Here is a 23,233-nt window from a genome sequence, read left to right as displayed (position 1 = left end):
CGCGCAAGTACGCTCTTGCTCTCTGCTCTCATGTTACATGGGACACTTTCAAACTTCACACTAAACCACGGGCTCGTGAGCATTTTGGTTTATTAAACAAAGATCTGATTGTGCAAACATGGTCGGTGTTACCTGCCTGTCAGAGAATATTACAGGCACTCTAGCCATGGTCCTGAAACCATCCAAGATAGTCCTGCTGATGCAAAGCTTGAGTTCCTAGCTCTGCCAAGCCCTTAACACCAGCATCCCAGATAGCTTCAACTCTTCACTTGCCTAACCAACCCTAACCCATTTCTACCTACCATCGATAAAATAGTTTAGGGCTTCATGTCAGGCTAAGTTATATGTGTCTATGAACAGAGATATTAGTAAATCTGGGTATACAACGGCTGGGACCTTTTTATCAATATATTCTGGTGAAACAGAAGTACTGGAGCACAAGAGAGAAAACAACAAAGAATCCTGTGGCACCTTAAAGACAAATATGTTTTATGGAATACAGTCCACATTATCAGATGCATGAAGTGTTGTCCTGAGTTACAGGTATCTATCTATCTGTACGCATGGTTGGAGGCTGCTGGTGGTTAGGAATTGTAAACAGCAAGGTCAGAGGGAAATTGGTTCCCCCCCCCCCATTTCAGTTTTTGCTGCAAGAGACTAACACGGCTAACCCCTCTGGAAATTGTTACAAGAGAGAAACACTGTCTTGTTCTAAGATGTGGTAGAAGGAAATTGGAAATGGAAGCCACAAATCCATACAACCAGTACTATGTTTTCACTTGCAGGCGTGACTGCAGAGGCGTGCACTACAAAAATGAAAATTTATCAACAGAACTAAATGGAAAGCTGTTGGGCACTATATAATGCATTAGCGCTTGGGGGCTGATACTGTTTGCAGAGTCCATGCAAAAGAAAGAAAGAAAGAAAGAAAGAAAGAAAGAAAGAAAGAAAGAAAGAAAGAAAGAAAGAAAAAGAAAGCCACAGATGGGAATCTTCAATGGCGTGAATCACCCAAATAGTTTTAATAGGGGATCAGGAGATAAAAGCTAACTCCATCTAATCTGGCTGTCTATCTGCTTATATTGTCCCATCCAAGCAGCGTCTGAACTCCCACCCAATGAACCCCTACAAAGGGGGAGATCTCATTCACAGACCAAATGTCAGCAGAGTTAAGCGTGCCTCTGTAATCTGTTATTGTTGCAGTAAAGTGCTTTTCCTCCTCGCCCTCCCCACCATCTGGAGGCCTTTCGGCGAAGGGTGGGCTAACGGAAGGTCATGAATGAAGAGCAGTTCGCTTAATTGACAGTCAGCTACCTGACAGTTTGCTGCTTTCATTGCAGTCCCCCTCCCTCTTCACTCACTCACTCTCTCTCTCTCTCTCCCTCCCCACCCCCCAACTTCCATGCCGCAGGCGCACAGGCAGTGAAGATCAAGCATTAAAGATCAATCACTTTGGGGTTGTTTTGTAGCAGCAGGTGGACGCACCTTCTCCTCGACATGTGCCTGGATGAGAAAGGAATCTTGTTGTTTTGCAAGCAAGCTCCTTACCATAAAAATGAAATGTGGTGGTGGTTGGTTGGTTTGGGTTTTTGTTTGTTTGACTGACTGATTTCCAGCAGCTACCTGGCACCATTTATTTAGTTCATTCTATGTCACCAGGGTGGCTTTAATGGGGGTCGTGGCTTCTCTGCATTTGAACACATGTTCTCACCTGCTGCAGCCTCTGGCAGCATCTTCTTTGCTGAGAAGCTTACATATACTGAGCTGTGTGCGAGGCTTTGGCTACCTGGTAAGCAAGGACTGAACGGAAAACACGCAACAGTCGCAGGGTATCAAAGCTCAAGAGAGCTTGTAGAATCCAGAACGGATGTTTGGGACAAATATCTCACCTGAACATCCACACAGGTTGCAAGCTTCTGCTTTTTCCTTCACTAACTTACCCTTCCCCAGCATCCCCAACTGCCAAGCTGTCTCTTCTGGCTTTTCATATCAGAACCGAAACAGTAGATTAGTTCTAATATTATGCCAAATGACTGCATCTATTTCCTTGAAAATGGAAAGGCATGCACAGCCTTGATTTGTAATATTGCTACCTCACTTGTTTAGTGCCCCTCTGAAGAGATAAGCTTCCCACATTCAAAGACAAGGAAGTGTGCTGCCACTCTAGTGATGATGATACTTCTGAAGTGGAGCTGGAAATGCACAAAATTTTGAATGTTCAAACTAGGGCCCTTTAGACGTGATAGAATGCTGCAGAAAAGCCTAAAAGAAACCACAGCAGTGGTCTGGAAAGCTACCAACAGCTAATATACTCAGACTGTAATCTGAACATTTCCCCCCTTTTGTTTCAAATTATCTAGGATTAGCGTTTGGGGAAAGACTCAATCAGTCCACTCAATTCCGAATTATTTATAGAAGCTAAATAAAGAATAAATTGAGCAATGGTGAACTGAAGACCTGGTGGTGGAGGGAAAGTTGCATACTGGAAAACGAGCAATTTTCTCTCAATAGGACTGTTTATTATTTTCTTCCTTCTGCAGAAATTGACAAATTATCTTTAAAGTTCTGCTGCTTAGCAACACCAGTTTCACTGATCTGCTTGGAAGATGTTAATTGCTTCTCCAAACAATGAGAAATGTTTAAAGGGATATACCTCTAATTTACCGTAATAGAATGATAAACTGGTCAGGAATACGTTAGGTTAATCAGCTTTATGGCTCTAGCTTATTTGGCCTTTCCCTAGTCACTGGGCAAAAGGCAATCAGGACACCCCACAAGCACAAATTAGTTGCACAGGAGGGCCTTCTCTAAGTAACAAATTTCTGGAGAAGAAAGCAGAGTATGGAAGGTATGGAAGATGGAAGGTAACAAATAGCATTTGAAGCCATGACTGCTTCTGCCATGTTATTTGGGCAAAAATATAAGCATCAGATGTTGGCACCATGAGGGGAAAGGAAGGAACAGAAGAAGGCAGAAATTAAGTGTCTGGATAGTGCCACGAACACCTCTGGAAATTTTGCCCCAACAAGAGTTGGGCTGCATTATTTTGGCTTTGTTTGAGGCAGTCCTGGCACTCCTTTTTTCAGAAGCTTTACTCTCTACCATCAGGGATATGAGCAATTCTTCTTTGTACAGAGTCCAGTCCAACAATTAAGGCAAAAGTGGACTGTGCTCAGCTGAATTACATTTTTAAAATTGCTACTATGCCTATTGAGCATTTTCCTGTACTGTGCTATATAGAAGCGGGCGATAACCAGCTCTGGAAAGCAGCATGTCAAGATGTTTGTATTCTTATTTTTCAGAAATGAGCTCTATTTTGACATTGAATAAGTGTCAACTAAAGGACTGGCTCTTCTGGATAGAATCCAGAAGGAACCTACAATTAATTAGAAACACCAATTCCCCCCCCTTGGTATCCACTCTTGAGAACGGAGCATTTCAGAGCTCGTTATCTGACCAAACTCTCACCAGTTTCTTTAAGAAATGCCTTTACTGAGCTGCATTTCCAAGCGACACCCACTGCAGTATTGGATGGCCACTATAACATTCTCAGGCAGACTTTGTATTTGTGGTCAACCTCAGGTAAAATACATCACTCATTATCTGTTAGACTGCCCCTCATATAGAGATCCAAGAGATCACTTTCTGAAACCCTTGTTCCCACAAGCAAGCAGGCACACCCCAGCAGAAAGGATTTGGTTTCTTTGGAAGGAAGATAATAGCTTCGTTACACAGAGAGTGGCCATCTATGCACAGGCTACAATAGCATCAGGAAAATCACTATAAATTGTTGTGGTGATTCGGAGGTTTAATCTGAAATCAAGCTGGATTTCAGTTTGCTGGTGTCTCTGGAAACTTCTCTCTTACATCATGGGTGTTGGCAAGCTGGATTTTTTCAAGGCAAAATAACAGAATTTTAGCTGTCAGAGATGCACAAAGCCTTAGTTATACTATGGGTTTTTATATTATGGATGTATGTTCTGCATTATTTTATTAATACTATTGCCTAATAAAAGTTTGTCATGGCTTTGGCTAAAAAATAAACCTATGAACTTGAAACATGTCAACTAAACCATATGGTTCCTTTGCTAATACAGAATGAGAATGAACAATAGGTACGGATGAGGGATGTAGTTAGAGGACACACAGCACAGCACCCTCCCATTCTGTAAACAAAATTTTGGTTCTTTACACTTTTTCGAAAATGCTTACACATCGACAACATTTAAAATATGGACCAAATGGGTGATGAGACACTTGGCATCGGGAATGGCCCCAGTTATCCTACTGCAGCGCCATTTCTTGTTCAAATATAATAGCAGATCATTTAATATATAGCCTCATCAGTTATACAGTCTCATCAGTTATGCACTCTGTTGGACTTCTATGCAAGACATTATCTACAACCAATATTAAGACACACTTGGCTCTTGGGTTGCCAACTGAGGTCTTTTCTGTTAGGTTCATAGGCAAAAAGGGGGTGCCACTATGTAATTAATCCAATTTAGCCAAATAAATAAAGATGCAAACGTGCACGTGAAATATTGATTGATGCCTCTTTTGGTTCCACTGAAGAGTCAGAAACTCTGTTGAGAACTTAATTGGAACACCACTAGAAGAGGAGCAATGGAATAGGCAGGGGTCTAAAGCATGTTATTGTCAGCACAAATGAGAGAGTTCTCATTAATAGACCGTCATTCTTCTTTATTTAGCTCTACTGATTTTTATACACAAAGGAGGTAGACTTAAACAAAGGGATCATTTTGTATTTGTTAGCACTGGCATGGTCATATGTAGTAAAATTCTGGAAGACCTTTGATTAGCTTAGAATAGGATAGGTGACTCTCAACTTACATGAGGGTTACATTCTAGGTTCAACAGCAGGTGGGATTGCCAAAGTCTTTTTCCATGGACACCCACCTTTCCTTTCCCCCCTAAGTGTCAAGCACATCAAGCTGAATGTGCACAAGTTATATGTGTGTAAGTTGGGAGTTACCTGTATAGCAAATTGCCCTCCTGGGAAAAATTTCCTATAAATAAATAAAGTATCCAAGGGGACAAAGAAGTACAAAGGAAAAATTATTTGCTGAACAGTATAATTTCATTTCATTTCCAAACTAGGAGATGCATGGTCAGAAACTAAGGTCTGGATAATATAAACATGTTCTGGTCTGAGGTATTAGTCTTAGCAGAAAACAGTTTTGGTTAGAAAAAAACTGAGAAAAGAGCATAGGAAGCAATGCTATTATCTTTTTTATTTATCTGATAAGCCTGGGAACGCACATATACCGGTATATATATATTTAAGCTTGATAGACTACTTGTTTGGATAACACTGTATTGTTTTACTTTTCTTTCCCTGTCTGTGAAGATGCTGTATTTTATTTATGTTTCCCCTGATTTTCTTATTTATGTATACAGTGGTACCTCTACTTACGAACGCAATCCCGAAAGTTCATAAGTAGAGTGTTGCTACTGCGCGTGCGCGAAGCACGCAGATCAGTTCTGCACATATCACTTCTGTGCGTGCGCACGCAGCGAACCCAGAAGCAAACACTTCCAGGTTTGCCACGTTTGTAACCTGAAAAGCTGCAACGTGAAGCAAACATAACACGAGGTATGACTGTATTTTCTCCTGGTGTCAAAAATCAGGAAGTTCCAATGTGCAGATTCTGCTAATAGTAAACTCAGTTGGGGACAGCTGCCAAGATAGCAGCTGAAAACTGTTTGATGCAGTGGAAGTTCCCATTAGTACAATGGGAAGGGAGTGTTTATTTTGCCAATTCGCCCTTGCACTACCACTCCCAAAGGCATGGGGAACTGTCAGGGAGAGGAGGAATCAGATTAAACCACTTCCCTTCTGTGTTTTGCTGCCACTGGATCAATAAGCCTTTTGTCTTTGAGGGGATTCCATTGGATATAACCCTTTGACATTAAGTTCTACTGAAAGGAACTGGACTTCTTAAGTTAGTCCATGTGTTCTATCCACATTTCAATGGGACTTTGGCACCACCAACTTTAATTGGATTAGGGCCACTGTACTGACTGATGGGTGAACTGCCAACTGGTTGCTTTAATAAAGCCTTTGGTGTACCAGGAGAGCCAACTTGGACACCAGGTTATGGGTGCCCACCTTATGACGTCATGCCCACCCCCCAACCTTGGAACCTGACTTCTGGTGGCACCGGAAGTCAGGTTCTGAGGCCTCGGAAGGCCTTAGAAGGCATCTTGCGAGACCTCAGAGGTTGTATGGGGGCTCTGTGGCACCCAGAGCACCCCATACTTTGTGTCCCTATGGTGTACAATTCATCAGCTCTGTGTCATCCATTTGGAACTCTTCTTGCCTCACACAGTTTGTGAATGGAGAATTCATTCACCCAGAAAAAAGTTCCTGCTCCCAAAGAACCTACAGCAAACATCTATAACTTCCAAAGCCAGTAAGACACCCAGCATTAGGAAGTGCTGCAGGTGCTGGACTGGCAATCTGTCCTTCTGAGTTATTGGTTCTGCATCGGCTACTGCTTTAACATGATAAATACTGTCATTAAAAATCGGCTCAATGGAAATATATGTCATTTCCACTCCTCTGAGCTCCCGAGACTGGCAGAGGCTGAATCAAATCACCACAAGTGTGTTTCAACATGCTATTTGCAAAGGTTCTTATTTATTGCCTACTCAGGAAAGTGGGTTGGTATTCTTTTTAAACACTTCTGAAGAATTAAAAGCCTTGAATCAATAGGAAGTAATAGCCCCATATATTAGCCACAGCCATAACAAAAGATAACCCAACCAGCATGATTCTTTACTTCTCGGAGCTCAAACAACCAATCACAGGTTTCAGTTCAAGGCGGAGGAAATACTTTGATTGTGTGAACCTGAGATCACAAGAATAATCATAAACAAATATAGTAAAGGCTGCCGTCTTGCTTTTCATAAGCAACTTATAGAGTCACAGAGTTGGAAGCCACCTTATGGCTATACCTGCCTGTAAGGTCCTCGGTTAGTTGCTCGTGAGTAAGCAGGCAAAACTCCGAGTTTTCCTCTAATAGTTTTATTGTGCAAACTACATACAGTGCAGAGCTAACAAGTTCATATCTGTATCAAGCGTCGGCAGAATCCGGGAATGGCCCCTTCCGGTTCTGACCCCAACAGAAGAGTTTCGGTATACGGAAACGCCGCCTTCCATCCTTTTGTTTCACCCCTCAACACCTTTGGGGCAACGGAAGCTGCGTGTCCTCTACCCTCCATTCCCTGAAAAGCATGCCCCTCCCCGCTGGAAGCCTCGCTGCTCCAGAGGAGGTACTGCTGGTCAGGTGGGGCCGGGGCTGGTCAGGTGGGGCCGAGCCCTTCCACCATCTTGCGCTGCACCGGGGACAGTTCCCTGACACTGCCCAAATATAAAGTGCTCTTTAAAAAAATAAAAAGTTCAACTAGATGTTATGTTATTTTTAAGAGACATAGAAAATGCAATATAGAATATTAAAATCCAGTGAGGTTAGCTCCTAATGGACTGTGCTTTGGAATTACCAAGCAAGAGTAAGTCAACTGGGCACTAACTTCATGAGTGGTTTGAAGTCCGGCAGAATCTGAAAGAAACTGTATAATCAATCAATGCCGAACCAACCAGCCACTTCTCAAAGTATCAATATTTCTAGCCAATCCATGACACTGCCATATTCCGAAATTAGATTCCAAGCCCTGATCCAAAACACACTTACTTGAAAGTTCTACTGAAAGCAGTGAGATTTACTTTCCAAGCAAGTATGTTTAGGTGAAGTGATCATTTTCATTTTAGACAACTGAAGGAAGTCTTGCTTAGAACCGCTTTTAATTAGCAGATCAGACAGTTTTACATAAATTTGCTTAATTTGAATACTTTATCAGCTGTAGACTTTGCCCATAAAGGAACAATCTGACACTGATGCAGGCTGTGTAGTTCTCACACAGAGAAGGCTCATTAATGTGTTGGAACAATTGTTTATGATCAGTTCATGCTATTGCATGAGTATTAAAATGAGCCTAAGGCTATGATTTGCAGAATCTTTAGCATGGAGTACGTATACTGAAGCCACTGAGATTACTCCAAAGTAACTGACCAAAGCATAACACTCCAATCTGAAACATCTGTTCTGACTAATCTGCCCTGAAGGCCAGTATAACACTCCTTCAGTATAAACATAACGTTCTGGGTGGAATTCAATGTCAAGCTGAGGCGATCACAGTCTGTCTGCACAAAATTTTCAGCTGGCCAGACAGAACAATCGCTCCTCCCCCTGCATGCTGTTCTGGGGGTTCTCCCAGCATTCCCCAGAGCCAAATTCAGAAGGGGATTGGAGGGGGGCTCCATGGCACAAGTGGAATCCCTTATGCAGGATCTTTAGGTGCATCACACTCTATGGTTTTTATTGTTCCATGGGTGTTGTGGTCAGTATTTTCCATACTAAACCAAACAATTTACAGGCAAGGACCAATTCACACACATTTAGAATGTGCACAACTATGCATGCACGCATCAAGGGAACCCAGAAGTGGCCAGGAAAGGGAGTGGGAACGGGGCTTAATGGGGCAGAGCGGGCTTATGCACGCTCCACTGTCACGCACAATAACCCAGAACACGACCCCTCACAAATCAGGCATAGCCTGTAATTGGTAGTGAGCACATCTCAGGATCAAGCTGTAATCAAGTGTATTCACTGGCCCTAAAAAGGTAAAGGTAATGGACCCCTGAAAGTTAAGTCCAGTCATGAACACTCATATTGCTTTACTGGCCGAGGGAGCTGACGTTTGTCCGCAGAGTTTGCCCAGGTCATGTGGCCAGCATGACTAAGCCACTTCTGGCGAACCAGAGCAGTGCACGGAAACGCCGTTTACCTTCCCGCCGGAGCCATACATATTTATCTACTTGCACTTTGACGTGCTCTTGAACTGCTAGGTTGTCAGGAGCTGGGACTGAGCAACGGGAGCTCACCTTGTCGCGGGGATTCTAACCGCCAACCTTCCAATCGGCAATCCCTAGGCTCAGTGGTTTAATCCACAGTGCCACCTGCGTCCCTGAAAATGATCTGCCTCTACTCACTGGCCCTACAGGACTACAATTTACAGTCCTCAAACTGTGAGTAGAGGCAGATCATTTTCAGGCCTACTTGCATTCATACTTTGGGGAAAACTACAATTCTGCAAGGCATTCCCTTATGGATGCATGTGGTGGAAAGGCAGGTGGGTGCAAATGGAATCAATGAATTGATGTTACACATGAAGCACTGTAGCTCAATAGCTCAGTAGCAGAGCATCTGCTCTGTATGAAGAAGTTTCCTGATTCAATCTCCAGCATCTTCAAATAGGGCTCTGAAGATTTCCCCACCACCGCTGTCTGGTTTCCAACTGACAACCAGCTAACAGTCAGCAGACCAACAGGACCAAACAAGTAGGAACTCTACAAGCAATAAAATTGCTTTAAATACAGGGAAGTCAAATCAATTAAGCAGTCTAAGCATATTTGTGGCTAGCAGTCTACAGTAAGTACATGCCTACCACAAGAAGTGCCTATATGCTCTGCAAAGTGCTGAAACAAGCGGGACTTCACCACCATAAACAGACTTCCACTGGAGCCTAATCTAGAGGAAGATAATTTTAGAAGCCATTTTCTTGCTGCATTGAAGACTCAACTTTATTACCCCAGTGACGCATACAAACAAGAGAAACGTGAAGGTGATAATGGTCAGCACTTTTGTCAGACCCCTTTGCAACTGTTGAAATTCTCCATCTCCCATAATGTGCTGCTTTTCACTGGCTTGGCACAAAACCACTTCTGCTTCATATCTAACCACTTCACTTTTCTCTCTTCCCATCAACCTCTTCACTTGCTTTCCTATTAATTTTTCTATATCCGTTTCAATGCTCTTTTATTCACCTACAAAAGCTCTAGCCAATCTCACTAGAATTCAACTGCCACTTTAAACCCTCCACCAACAGCCAGTGCTTTTAAAAGCAGCTGCAGATTGGCAAATCTGGTGCTGCTAGACACCTAGCTTGCTTTAAAGCGTCTCTGGAAAACACCAGAGTTCCTTCCTCATTGGTTAACTTTTCTGTGTTTGTGTGAAATCTGCTTCTGGCTGAGCTCGAAAGCTTTTGATTCTGTTTTGGACTTTAAAACTAAAACAAAAAATAAAACTGCTTTTAACTAGAAGATAAGGCCATTTTTCATAAACATGCTTAATTTGAATTGCAATGCTTTGTTTTGCTCAAAGTTCAGGACCTTTTTGGCAAGGAATGGGAATGTGAGTTCCAAGACCAGCATGGGCAGCTAGATAGGGACTTGGAGCCATGGGAATGAATTGGCTTTTATCTTAATGTTTTCACTTAGCTTGGATGTGGGACTGGAACTAGATTTAAGCACTGAAGGCTGCAATCCTACACGTCTTTATGTGGAATTAGGTCCCATAGAGCTCAACAGGACATACTTCTGAGTAGACCTTTATAGGATTGTGTTGCTCTCATTAGTGTGTGTTTGAAAACTGGCCCCATTGTGAATAATTGTTCTGAATCCTATGTATTAGAAAGTGATTGATGTTTTCAACCCATTTTCTGAAAGCAGCAAGTATTGGAAATTTCAGAAGAGGTATACAAAAGGCTTATGCAGAATTTAATCCACATTCCAAGCCTCTGGACATCTTGGTCAAAACCACTGATGCACTTCTGTGAAAATATAAAAACCTTTTTTGGTTGCAAGTTAGCCTTCACTCCTTCCTAATATAATTAGTTCTGTGAGTTAATAGTGAGTTGTGTAAAAGTATCTCCTTTCATCTGTTTTAAAACCTGTGTGTTTAAGTAAGCATTTCCTCATTCACTTTTGCTATAGAACAGTACTATGCAGATACAGTACTATCATCCATCTCTCCCTTTTGCTATCTAAGGCCTCTGGTCCATGTTCCTGTTCAATTTATTCTGCTTTATTTTCCAACGCCTACTAAATCCTTTCCATAAGACAGCAACCAAAAATGGTGCTCAATATTCAAAAGGCAGGCAAAATATAATTTTAAATGAGGCATTATATATTCTTTACTATTGGTTCTTAATATGCCATTTGCCCTTTGAATGGCTACATTAAGTTTATAGTTTCAGTGGACAATTTCTGGCAGCTCCCAGCTAATATGGATCCCAAACACAGCAAGGTCAGATCTAAATGCTGTTCAGAGGCCAGGAACCAGAAATTCAGGGGACAATGGGAAGGTAGTGACAGAGGTCTTGCAGGATTGGAAAAGGGCAAAAGGGGTTGTCACACTTAAGATCACTTAACCACATACAGTCTTTGTTTTCAGTATCTGGCTAAACTGTGCTATGGCAGCCAAAAGAAGGGTATTCCCCAATTCACTTGGTTGTACTTCTTTACATACATATTCCCTTGGTATATGTCACTAACCAGCCCCTGAATAAGAGAAACAGACACAGGTGAACAGTGAAAAGCCTTGCAACTCCATCCATACTATGATTTCACTATGCTTTTTCACCACACAAATACATCCTCAGGCTGTCAAAAGGAATATATATATATTGTCTTGCCAAAGGAGAGCCATTATGGCAAACGTTTGTAAACCACATTGCTACCACATATGCAAGCAGAAGCCTATATTGTGTTAGGACTCTATATTCTCACCATCTCCACAGATACATGGCAGCCACCTTGACTGTTTGGAACGGGCCTCAGGCTTACAGATAGACCTCTTTCCTAATTAATACCAGAATAAAATTAAGGCAGCGAGCAGAAAGGTTCTAGCCCAACACCCTGAATGATGGGCCAGGCCAGGCCAGAATCTGAAAACAGCGCCAACAATAAATTGTTGCTGGGTGTCCTGATAATGCTGCATAATGACCTCGGTGTTGACAAAAGGCTTGGTGTGTTTTTTTCTCTGCAAAGAAGGTCGTTTTTCCAGTTGCACTGCAAATGCATATAGCTAATCCCTTGTCACACAGCCTTTCATAATAAGCACCACTCTTGATTTAGCTAATGACTATGTTGCACTAATGCCTTTGATTCCTTATCTTTCCTGCCTAGGCTTCTATCTAGAGGAAACAAGAAGGGTATCTCAGCTCAAAGATGGAACTAGAAGACAGCCTCAAGAGGGACAGTCCTAGGGTCGTTCATCTTGCATCTCACGGCTTCCAGAATCCAGGGCTGCTTTTCAGTGTGCCAGAGATGGCATCTTAGCTCATTTGGAGAGTCAATGTGGCAGAGTGGCTAAAAGACTGAACTATGAATCATCAGGTCCCAGAGTATTACATCTGCGGTTAATCAAAACAAAATAAAAAATAAAAAAATTCCTTCCAGTAGCACCTTAGAGACCAACTAAGTTTGTTCTTGGTATGAGCTTTCGTGTGCATGCACACTTCTTCAGATACCAATAACAAACTTAGTTGGTCTCTAAGGTGCTACTGGAAGGAATTTTTGATTTTTTTTATTTTGTTTCGACTACAACAGACCAACACGCCTACCTACCTGTAACTATCTGCGGTTAATGTGTAGCTTTAGGCAAGTCATTGATTGCTTCACAGCCTCAACACCCACATCTACAACACGGGGCTGATAATACACACCCACCTTGCAGTATTGTTTTAAGAGTTTCATTGTAATGGCTTGGATCACAACAGAGTTCACGATCATGGGGCTTTCATGCCTCAGTTTTCTGCTGATGTCCCCTGAAAATATGCTCCTGGGGACTGTGATACCTTTTGGGATGATTTGGGATTGGGGGGGGTGCAATCAAAAACTGCCATCTCCCTGGTGTGAATGGAGGAGCAACTTGGGATCCAAGTCACTGTATGTGGAGTGCTTGAACGTGCTGTCTAATTCTAAGTACTTTTTTTAAAAAAAATCCAAAATTTATAAATAAATATTTAATAATGCTTACACTACAGTGAAGATTCAGGCAATGTTTTTTAGATCCCACAAGGCCATTTTATTTAAGCCTGTCTATATGCTTTTGATTCCTCTCTATCTCAGTAACCGCACATATAGGTGTACCCACAATAAATAAACGTGTTAAAAGCACCCGTTATATCTTCTTTCCTGTTCACCATGAACAGCCAGTTCTTCCCACATGGCAACAAAATTCAAGTTTTCAGTCTACATTAATGTGTGTTCTCAGTCTGTGCAAAGGCATAATTCCTGAAACGTGGTATCTTGGAAAGGAATGGTATTTGCCAGAGCAATGGAGAATGACACCTCAGGAAACCAAAGAGAACAGTTTTCCAACCCTGAGTTGTCATTTGAAAGGGCCAGGCTGTTTCTCCTTCAGCTTGTGATGAGTGATTCACCTCATCTCTGAGGAATCTGGTTCTTCTGTTGGGTACTGTGTGTCACACACTTCCTAGGGGCCTAGAGAAATATGTATAACTAACCTTTCTTGTCAAATGAGCTGTTCTTCACCACAAGTACCAGGCAGCAAAACTACAAAATGTAACTCAGTGTTTTTCAACCTTTTTTGGGCAAAGGCACACTTGTTTCATGAAAAAAATCACGAGGCACACCACCATTAGAAAATGTTAAATAATTTAACTCTGTGCCTATATTGACTATATATAAAGTAATTCTCTTGAATAGGAATCAAATAAACACAAAGAAAGTATGTTATAATTACTTTATTATGAAATAATAGTAAGTAAACAGAAATATGAAAAATTATAAAATACTTTCTTCAGTGCGCAACCAGGGCCTGTTTGGCTGAACACAAAGCCGATATTCTGTCTGGAATCGAAGAAAGACACACACGTAGCTCTTCGTCAACAGCTCTGTCTCTCTCTGTATTTAGTTTTTATAGCAATCATGCTTGAAAAGCTCATCTCACACAGATATGTAGTTATCTTCAAACACTTTCATTCAGACCCAGTTCATTTTCCTGCTATCATTTTCAAGCGACAAATAGTTCCTTGCAACACCAAAGCTTACCCACTTTCTGCCACATCCGCTGGTCCACTGAGGCTGTAGTCCTATGCCCTGTTTCCTGGGAATAAGCCCCACTGAAAACAGTGAGGTTTATATCCAAGTAAACATGCACAGGATTGCTACATCGCAAAATAGACCATCTGGCCAGTTCTGGGTCCTATCAGTCATTTTCAAATCCAAACCCAACCTCATTGTGAGAAAGTAAAATATGAGGGAAATGGAAGGTAACCACAAACATGTAGGGCTGAGAGGAGGACTTGTTACTCTGCAGATGGGCACATGCCTCAGGTGTATCTCTCCATCACCACCTCACAGAAATAATATGTGCTTCGAAGTTTCCCCTCAGTTCAATATTCTGTCTGTTCTGGGCAAGGAGAATGTTTTTGAAACTATGCATTCCCCTCAATATTTAACAATAGGCAATGATCACATCTAAAAGAACAATCACGTTTTAAAGACTTCAAACTCTGAAGGATAAATAAGTTACAGGTCCTTCTACCTCAAGTGCCCTCTCTTATTGTGCAGAGTCTAGGTCTGGAAAGTTGGGGGGGGGGGTCCATGTGGCATGAAAAGTCCAGCACTCTGCAGACTTCAGACCACAACTGGGTTAGTGGCACACAAAAACACAAAAAATTAAGCAGACTCACTGCCAAGGGCAGACCGGCCCTCTCCGAGGATAGGGCACTTGCCCAGAGGTCAGCTCAAGCGGGCGAGAGGCCCCTTCAGACGTTTCCGCCAACAGGCTTGCACCCGAGCCAAGGGGTGTCATGTGACGATGGGGTCAACTTCGGGAGGTAGATTCCGAGCGGTTACTTTAATGCAAAAGAGCCCTTTCGGATTCGCGGACCCAGAGTTGCCTCTCCCACGCCCCGTCCTGGCATCCCGGATCGCCCCCACCCAGCCACCCATAAATGGCAGGCAGAAAAGGCAGTTGCGCCCCCACCCGCAGGCACCGACCCCCGGCAGCTGCGAGAGCCTGATCGCGCTCGGAAGGCGCCTGGGCTTCCGAGAGCGCCGCTTTCCTCACGGGTCCCGTCGAGCCGGAGAAAGCAGCGCCGCAGCCCGAGCGGATCACGCGCCGCCGCACGGCTCACCTTTCATCGCGGCGATCACCAAGCACAGCATTTGGCGGCGGCGGCAGCGGCTGCGCTCTTGGGGCTCGCCGTGCGCCTCCTGCACGCTCGCGGGGCAGCGTCCGCCTCTTCAGCAGGCGCCTGCCAGCAGCCCCGACCGGCCCTCTCCGCTTCAGCAGCAATTTTTCCCGCGGCACACCAGGCAACATCTCGCGGCACACTAGTGTGCCGCGGAACAGTGGTTGAAAAACACTGATGTAACTGATGTATAGAATTTGATCTTCATGCTCTGCTGAGTTGCATTTTGCTATTTTGCTTCTTTTATTCTGTGCATTTAATTTTATTGTGCATTGCCTTAAGCAAAGTTTTCAGTGGAAACACAGTCAATGAACGTTAAAATAAACAAATAAAATACATTCGTTCCTGCACTACGCGGGGTCTTCATCCCAAACACCACTAGTGCAGCACTGCATCTTTAACTGTAGTTAAAATTGGCACCACCCAAATGCACACACAAACTGCTTTGTGTTGGGAGATGCAGGATAACTCTAAACTGTGGTCTACTGAGAATACTCGTCATCCAGTCAAATTTAGCTATTGTCTTAAAATAGCTAAAGAAACTGGAAGCCATATGGAAGTCTGTTGGAGCATTTCCCACTGTGTCAGGCTCATTCACACATTAGACTGATCCATGAGTGCTGCAAGGATGGTAACATTCCATCATCTACAAACGATATGCTCAAGGCTAGCCCTAGGTTTTAGTGAGCTCTATGGAAAGCCATTTACTGGACCGTCCCCAAGTCTTTCTGTGGATGGTTGGTCATATACCACAACTCTGGATGCCCTCTGCTTTGTCACAGCTTACCCAACAGCTCCACACCAGTGTGCAAAATTAAAATATATACATATATAAGCATATCAAGGAGTAAACATGTAATTAAGATTTTACCACGTCAAGACAAAAAGTGGAACCAGAATACAAATGACAGTGAGTGAATGTCTGCAGAGGCTTTCATTTGTCTTGGACTCAAGTTTGGGATGAACTAGGGGTTTACCTGGATCAAAAGTACAATGAAAGCCAACAGATAGTAGGTATTGCAGGACCAAGGACAGCAACTAGACATCGACAGCTCTAGCAAAGCTCAACAGGGAACTGTCATATAGCTGTAATTCCTCAGACAAGATCAAGCCCCAGCTACAGCTGTTAGCTGGAGAGCTGTTATGAGAAGCAGAGTTCTGGCCCTGCATTAAAATGGTGCTGGATAGTTACCTAATGTGCTTTCTGCATCTTCAGATGGGAATTCCCTAGAATTGTTTGGGACGTTCTAAGGAGAGAGATATGGGCTTCCTTCTAGTGTCTCTGATCCCTGCTGAAGTATCAAAGGCTGCCCTTAACTTTAGGTTTGAGAATATTACTTTTTGTATTTAAACCTACACACACACATACACAATAAATGCCAAACACAGAGGCTGAATAGAAAGATGAAATGCAACTCACCTCTGAGGGTTTCTTCTCCTTCTGTCTTGACCAACCAGATTTTGTATTTGGAATTTTGGAGCATCTTGAAGCTGATGTTGTCTGACCTTCAAACGAAAACAAAATTCATTAAGGGAACAACAGCAAGACTTCCATGAAGAAAAGCCTAATCACCATCTAATTGGTGTCTAACAAGAAATTTACAGCTCATTTGTTGAAGATTCTTCAGGACCTATGGACTGCAATCTGAAAACCAACTGTGCTGCTGAGCAGAATAATTCAATGCACCAGAACTTCTGAGAAAGCTACTGGGTGAAACTTAGCAGGGGTATATAAACTGGTCCTACATGTGGCCAGCAGCTTTGTTTCGCTCCTGTTGCCTCTTGTTTGAATTACCTCTTTGCTAGATGCATTATTTGATTGGAAATACAGGTTTCTCCTAAATGACGCTCTTGAATACCCTGTGTAGCTATTGTACATCAAATGCTTGTAATTTGGACAAGCATCTGGGTCTTGAGAAAATACAAATCCAGGTGAAGCATCAAGTGTTGCTTCAGTTATGGGCTAGTAGCTTTATGCCTAATAAGAGTGGAAGAACCTTAGTGGAAATCTAATAACAAAGCTGAGATTTTTAATTAGCTATAACTCTTTGTTGGGTGATTCCTTCCTGCTTTCCCCCCTGTGCTAATCATATACCTCAGTCACTGTGAGCCAACCTATGCAGACCCAAAGTGAAGGATTCAACACAGTGCTAAGCAGATTGCTCCATCATTGCAAGCATTTCCCAGGTTCAAGCCCCACAGGCATCTCCAGGTAGGACTGGGAGACAGCCCTGCATGAAATCCTGGAGAGCCACTGCCAGTCAGTGTAGACAATACTGAGTTAGATGGATCAATATAGATAGACTCAGTTTGAGGCAGCTTCCTATGGCCCTGGGAGGAGTCTCTTGCTAGAGCAACTCCACTCAGGTGCTTTTACCAAGTGACAAGAATGGCAGCTTTTAGACATGGTGAGGTCTACAATGAAGCAGCCCGGCAAGAGCCCTTGTAGCATCTCAAGTGCCATCAAGAAGCCTTAATTTTATTGGTCATTGAAGTGTACTTCACATGAGGTGCTGAGTACTCACACAAGCGGTCATGGAATGAGTGGATTTTACAGGTTGCAGACATTCAAGGATTACAAACTGTTGTTAATTGTGTTAAGTCTCTTCTAATACAATTTAAGATGCCAGCCAGGGTATCTGATAAAAACCGTCCATTGTTACGTGGTTCTGCTATTTAGAGGAAGGCCACAGAAACTTGCTCTTTTAGCTGTTGCTTTAAATAGTTTATGCAGAAGCTCTGTTCTGATCCTCTCTCAAGTGCTAGAGATCACACCTTTACAATTTTTTTAAGGCTCTCCATGCAGAGAGTCTGCAAAAAAAAGGAGGGGGGGTGGAAGCTGCTGTTGCCATTGCAGTAAAAGTCCCCGCAGGCTAAAAAGGTCCTTGTTGCTTGACTTGTTCCAATTAAATCATAACATAGAACCTTATGCTGCCATTTATCTCTTTTGGCTTTCTCGGTTCAGAATAAACTTGCTTTATTCTGTGGGTCAGGAGGGCAAACTTTCCCTCCCACATGTCAACTTCTCCTTGAGTCTGACACTTATAAATCTGAATGGGTAGACAAACTCTTTGCCAGCATGCTGGCATGTGTAATGATGCACATACACTGTCCTCAAGGGGTAAAAGGCTATGGAAGTAGTTCTATATAGGCAATGCTGAGGCCTACCCATGCATACTATTCTGAAAACATCTGTATGGGGAAACCTACCGCAAAACCTAAAGCAAGTTAGTTTTTGTACTGTGTTGTCACTCTTACATGAGTTAAAGAACACTGCAGATCATAGTTCTGTACTTGCATATAGCTTTTGGACTCTCTCTCTATTCTAAGAGGTGGTTGGTTATTCTTTTAAGCAAGAGACACTTGCATATAAAGATGTGTATATAGACATAATGAAAAATGTGTAATAATATGCTGTTCTCATTTTGCATTTGAATGTATCAAGTCCTGGATGTGTACACCCCTGTATTAAAAAGTTAATGTGGAAAAAATGTTAAATGCCACCTAGAAGTTTGGGTCAGCAAGTGAAAATCCCCAGGAAGTGTCTGATCCCAAGAGTTGGCAGTGTCTTGTTTAAATCAGCCTTTACCAACCTAGTGGCCTCCAGAGGCTCTGGACTACACCTCCCATTGTCCCTGACCATTTGCAATACTGACTGAGTGGGAGTTGGGAATCTAACCAGGGGCATCTTACCCATAGAGTCTAGTGGTGCAGGGTGCCAGGGCACCAAGTTCTGGAGGGCGCCAGGGAAGAGGCGGAGGCTGGATGCGGCGCCTCCTGGCATCAGCTCGCCGCCCTCGCCTGCCTCCGCAAAGCAGCGCCATGCTTGGAGCCTCTGCCTGCCGTGGCCACCACGGCACAAAGCGGCCAGCTGAGCCAGGAGCCGCTGCATCCAGCCTCCACCTCTTCCCCGCCGGAGGAGCTGCCCTCCAGCCGCTGCCCGCCTCCTCCAGCCCCGCAAAGCTGGGTGCGTCACCGGCAGCGCCATCCTCCCTAAAAAAGGTCAGCAACTCTGGGAAATGCCCCCCCCCCGGGCCGGAGGGATCTTTGCACCACGGCACCGGATATGCTTAAGACGGCCCTGAGTCTAACAACAACTGCAAAGCACCAGTGGGGAAGACTGCGCTAAATTCCCAGGTAGTGCTGCTACTGGAGATCCTTTAACAAGAGATGCTAGGCATTCAACCTTCTGCCTGCCTGGCACATGCTTTATCCCTGAACTATCGCCCCTTCCTCTCAGCACCAGGCTATACCAGCGGATGAATCTGACTCCTTTACAAAAGTAACCCTGCCAAGCTGCTGCCCAACGGTTTAGTCCTATCCCTTTAATTAATCCCAAGAAATAAACCTCTACAAAAACTTTACAGGAGAGCTTCAGGGCTCTTGAGGGGTTAAAACATCGTTAATCACAGTATTAAACTGCACCACCTTATCACAGTTGGACTTTGGTATTTATGCAGTAGGTGATGTTTTAGCTGTTGACAAATGCTCTCCTGCAGAGTAACTGTAAACACAGCCATGACCTTCCTTTTCCAGGAAGTGACAATAGCTGCACATTGTCACACGGTTTTAAATGCCACATCTTGTAGCTTGTTTAAAGGTAACTGAGCATGGGAAGTTATGGGATAGAGTCCATAGTATTTCCACACTAAAGTAAATTGTGTTCATGTTGCAGATCCCAAACTAATTCCTACACTATACCCACTTTTAACTGCCTACGGTTTGTTTTTATGCCAACAAACATTCTGCCCTTGAAGTGCTAAGAGCCTAAACTACACAATTTACTGATGGAAAACTGAGCCAGAACAGTTCCCATACAGTACTCAAAATTATGCTTGGAAACAGAACACTTTATTGAACATAGAAGAAGTTGTATGTCAAAATGTGTTGACCATGTTGCATCTTTCAATTAAAATGCTGTATTTCTAAGCACCACTTGGAGGCTTTGCCTCTTTTTGGCTTCCTTGTGTTTGGTGTCTTCCTCAGTTTTTATTCCTGTAACGTAGCCAACAGATAGCTTCCAGCCTCACCAAAGTCTACTTTCGTTTTAAAGTTAAGTTTATTTCAAACACTTGCTCCTTCCTGAAGCCCAGTGTCCTTTGACTAAGCTGTTATGAGAGAAGATAGGTTGCAGTGTGCTGTCTAATAAGGGTTTTGTCTGAGTCAAAGTTTTATAATCAGTTTTATTTTATGGCTTCCTCTTGCCCACACCTTTCACAGGAGGAGAAGGACACTTAGATCAGACAAAAGGCACCCCACCGCCAGATATGCAGGTGGATATTAACGTCTTGTAGCATATTTTGAAAAGCAAGCCCCAAGTACAATTTATTGTTCAGGGACTACCCAGTAAAATGTAGCTTTCCCCGACTGTCTGCAAAGTAATTATTCAAATGCTTTCCCTGCTGGAGGTGAATCGTTTAGTTATCTTGTTCAAAGCCTTGAATTAAAGGTCTTACTGTCAGTGGTGTCTGAGTTATCACTGCTGATCGAGTACTTTCGCCGTTTCTCTTCCATCTGTAACAAAAGAAAGTGAATATTACACTTACTGTTCAGGAAACTCATTATGGCACCAAATCACTGTTATCTCAGGATATCCACACATCGCATTAACCCAACCATACCAGTGAATACTTAGCCTAATGACAAGAGAATTACCAGGGGCTTAAAGAGTGAAAAAGAACATCACTGAACCACTGCAGTTTAAGGTGCAGTAACACTTCTCTTCTAAATACCTCTGCCGCTTGGGTGTATTTTATTTTTAATCATGCAGAATTCGGGGAAACCAAAACTTCCAAACCAATTCTACAATAAATACAAATTTAAAGTATGCCCATCACTGTGGCATGGAGAACTCAAGGATACCATGCATCTAAATCTGGATCAAGGTCAGCACTTACCAATTACTTAATGGAGCAAATGAGTTGATGAAAAGTTTGGGAGAACCCCTTCAGAAACCATCCATGGCCCAAAGCGGCAACAGCATGGATCTTTGACTTGTTGTCAAATAAAAGGTGGAAACTACCGGTATTTTGCTTTAAAGAATCTCTGGAGATTGTAATGCAGTGAGAAGGGGAGATGTAGTCTTGGATAAGCAATAGCCCCATGGTAATGGTTTGAATTACCAGGTGGCGCTGTGGGTTAAACCACAGAGTCTAGGGCTTGCCGATCAGAAGGTCGGCGGTTCGAATCCCTGCGACGGGGTGAGCTCCTGTTGTTTGGTCCCAGCTCCTGCCCACCTAGCAGTTCGAAAGCACGTCAAAGTGCAAGTAGATAAATAGGGACCGCTCCGGCGGGAAGGTAAACGGCGTTTCCGTGCGCTGCTCTGGTTCGCCAGAAAGCGGCTTTGTCATGCTGGCCACATGACCTGGAAGCTGTATGTGGACAAACGCTGGCTCCCTTGGCCTATAGAGCAAGATGAGCGCCGCAACCCCAGAGTCGGACACGACTGGACCTAATGGTCAGGGGTCCCTTTACCTTTACCTTTAATGGTTTGAAAATTGAATCACATGGTGGCTGGCTCCATTCAGCAAGCCACTGATATGTAAAATGCTTAACATGCGGATTTCACCAAGATTTTAGCACTAACATTCAGAAGGGTTTGAGGGAGAAATTTCTGTTCGCAGAAATTTATGCTCATGATTAAGCTTCCTGTATGAAATGGGTTAAAAGACTAGTCTGCTATTGAGGTTCTGCAACTAGGTAAGAAAAAGGTAAAGGACCCCTGGATGGTTAAGTCCAGTCAAAGGCAACTATGGGGAGCATTGCTCATCTCACATCAGGCCGAGGGAGCCAGCGTTTGTCCAGACAGCTTTCCAGATCATGTGGCTGGCATGACTAAACCACTTCTGGCCGCAACAGAACACCATGACGGAAGCCAGAGCGCACAGAAACGCCATTTACCTTGAAGGGAGGGTGAGACCATCGATTAAAGATGGCACCTTGGTACAATTATCCTCAACCCATGACCTTTTATTACAGTATTTTAGTGCCCAAACCAACGAGCCACTGCCTGTTTAAACTAGAGGATCCACATCAGGATTATGCCCCAACACACTCCAGAAGCACAAGAAGTCACTCTGGAGGTTTATTTTTTTGGCACAAACCCAATTTCATATTCAAACATGAGAGAGGGAGGTGCACACAAGATCGCCACCAAATCTCTAAGGTGGAAGAAGCTAATCTTTACTTCAGTTCATTTATGTCCATACCGCAAGACAACTGTCTTCCAATTATTCAATGCCTCACTTGTGCTGCACATTATCACTACCACTCTTTCCGCTGGTAAATACCGGTACAAAGTGGGTGGGTGTGCAAGTATCCCAATGGTCAGAGCTCACAGTAAGTGGCATTGTTTCTACATAACACTAAAAAAAGCCTATGCGTCCCTCTCACAGTATTTGCATGCAGGTGTGGAAGTTGTCTGCAAAACAAATGATTCCCAAGAGGAAGAAGTATGCCAGATGCCATGTTACATACCAACCCATTGCATCTACATCAATTAACTCTCTGCTATGGTGCATAAGGGTGAATGCACATCTGTGCACAGGTCAGATGTGCATGGAAATCAGATTGTACTCTATATAAACTGTAAGGCAGACATGGCCCAAGTTATTTCTAGGAACACTTATTCCTAGAACTCTTATGCTTTCCTTTATTTTTTAAGAACAGTATCCTCGGTTAATTCAAAGCATTTTTCCTACTGTCCACTGAACCAAGTATATTGAGAGGAAAAGAATATTAAGGGCAGCAGAGATTCACACACCAATTGTACAGAAACCCTGCTGTGAACACACCATCACAACTAACCATGTTGGATGTAACTACAGTGATATGCTATACAACACAAATGGAGCAGTTCATCCTTACTACACCTACTCTCAATTGCTCCTCCCTTATATATTGCTATCAAGCAACAGGTGGCATTACATCTAGCCAGAATTGCACAACCAACCTTTCTGGGCTCATGGGGACATTAGGACTTTTCAGCAAGCGTCATGGGTACCATCCTCCGATCCCTTCACTCCCAGCTTCCTGAGTGGGGGGCCCTCCCACAGAAACATAGAAAGAGAATGCATGCACATGCACACACATGCCTTACATTTCCAAGCAACGCAGGTAAACATTGGATCTAGTAAAATCAATC

General features: G+C 43.3%; 1 protein-coding gene across 2 annotated transcripts in view; it reads right to left on the bottom strand.

Annotated features, from left to right (window-relative positions):
- The window catches only part of JADE2 (jade family PHD finger 2), a 152,010-nt gene that overhangs the window by 108,415 nt on the left and 20,362 nt on the right, over positions 1-23,233 (bottom strand). For both annotated transcript variants that reach the window (XM_033140108.1, XM_033140109.1), the window contains exons 2-3: positions 20,547-20,604; positions 16,511-16,596 (exon numbers count right to left, since the gene is read on the bottom strand). In XM_033140108.1, coding sequence (XP_032995999.1) covers positions 16,511-16,596; positions 20,547-20,604 — 144 coding nt within the window. The remainder of the gene's footprint in view (positions 1-16,510; positions 16,597-20,546; positions 20,605-23,233) is intronic.

The sequence above is a fragment of the Lacerta agilis genome, chromosome 2 (assembly GCF_009819535.1).
Source record: "Lacerta agilis isolate rLacAgi1 chromosome 2, rLacAgi1.pri, whole genome shotgun sequence".
In the NCBI taxonomy this organism is placed as follows: domain Eukaryota; kingdom Metazoa; phylum Chordata; class Lepidosauria; order Squamata; family Lacertidae; genus Lacerta; species Lacerta agilis.
Note: the sequence above shows the minus strand (reverse complement) of the source record. Positions and strands in the feature narration are given on the sequence as shown.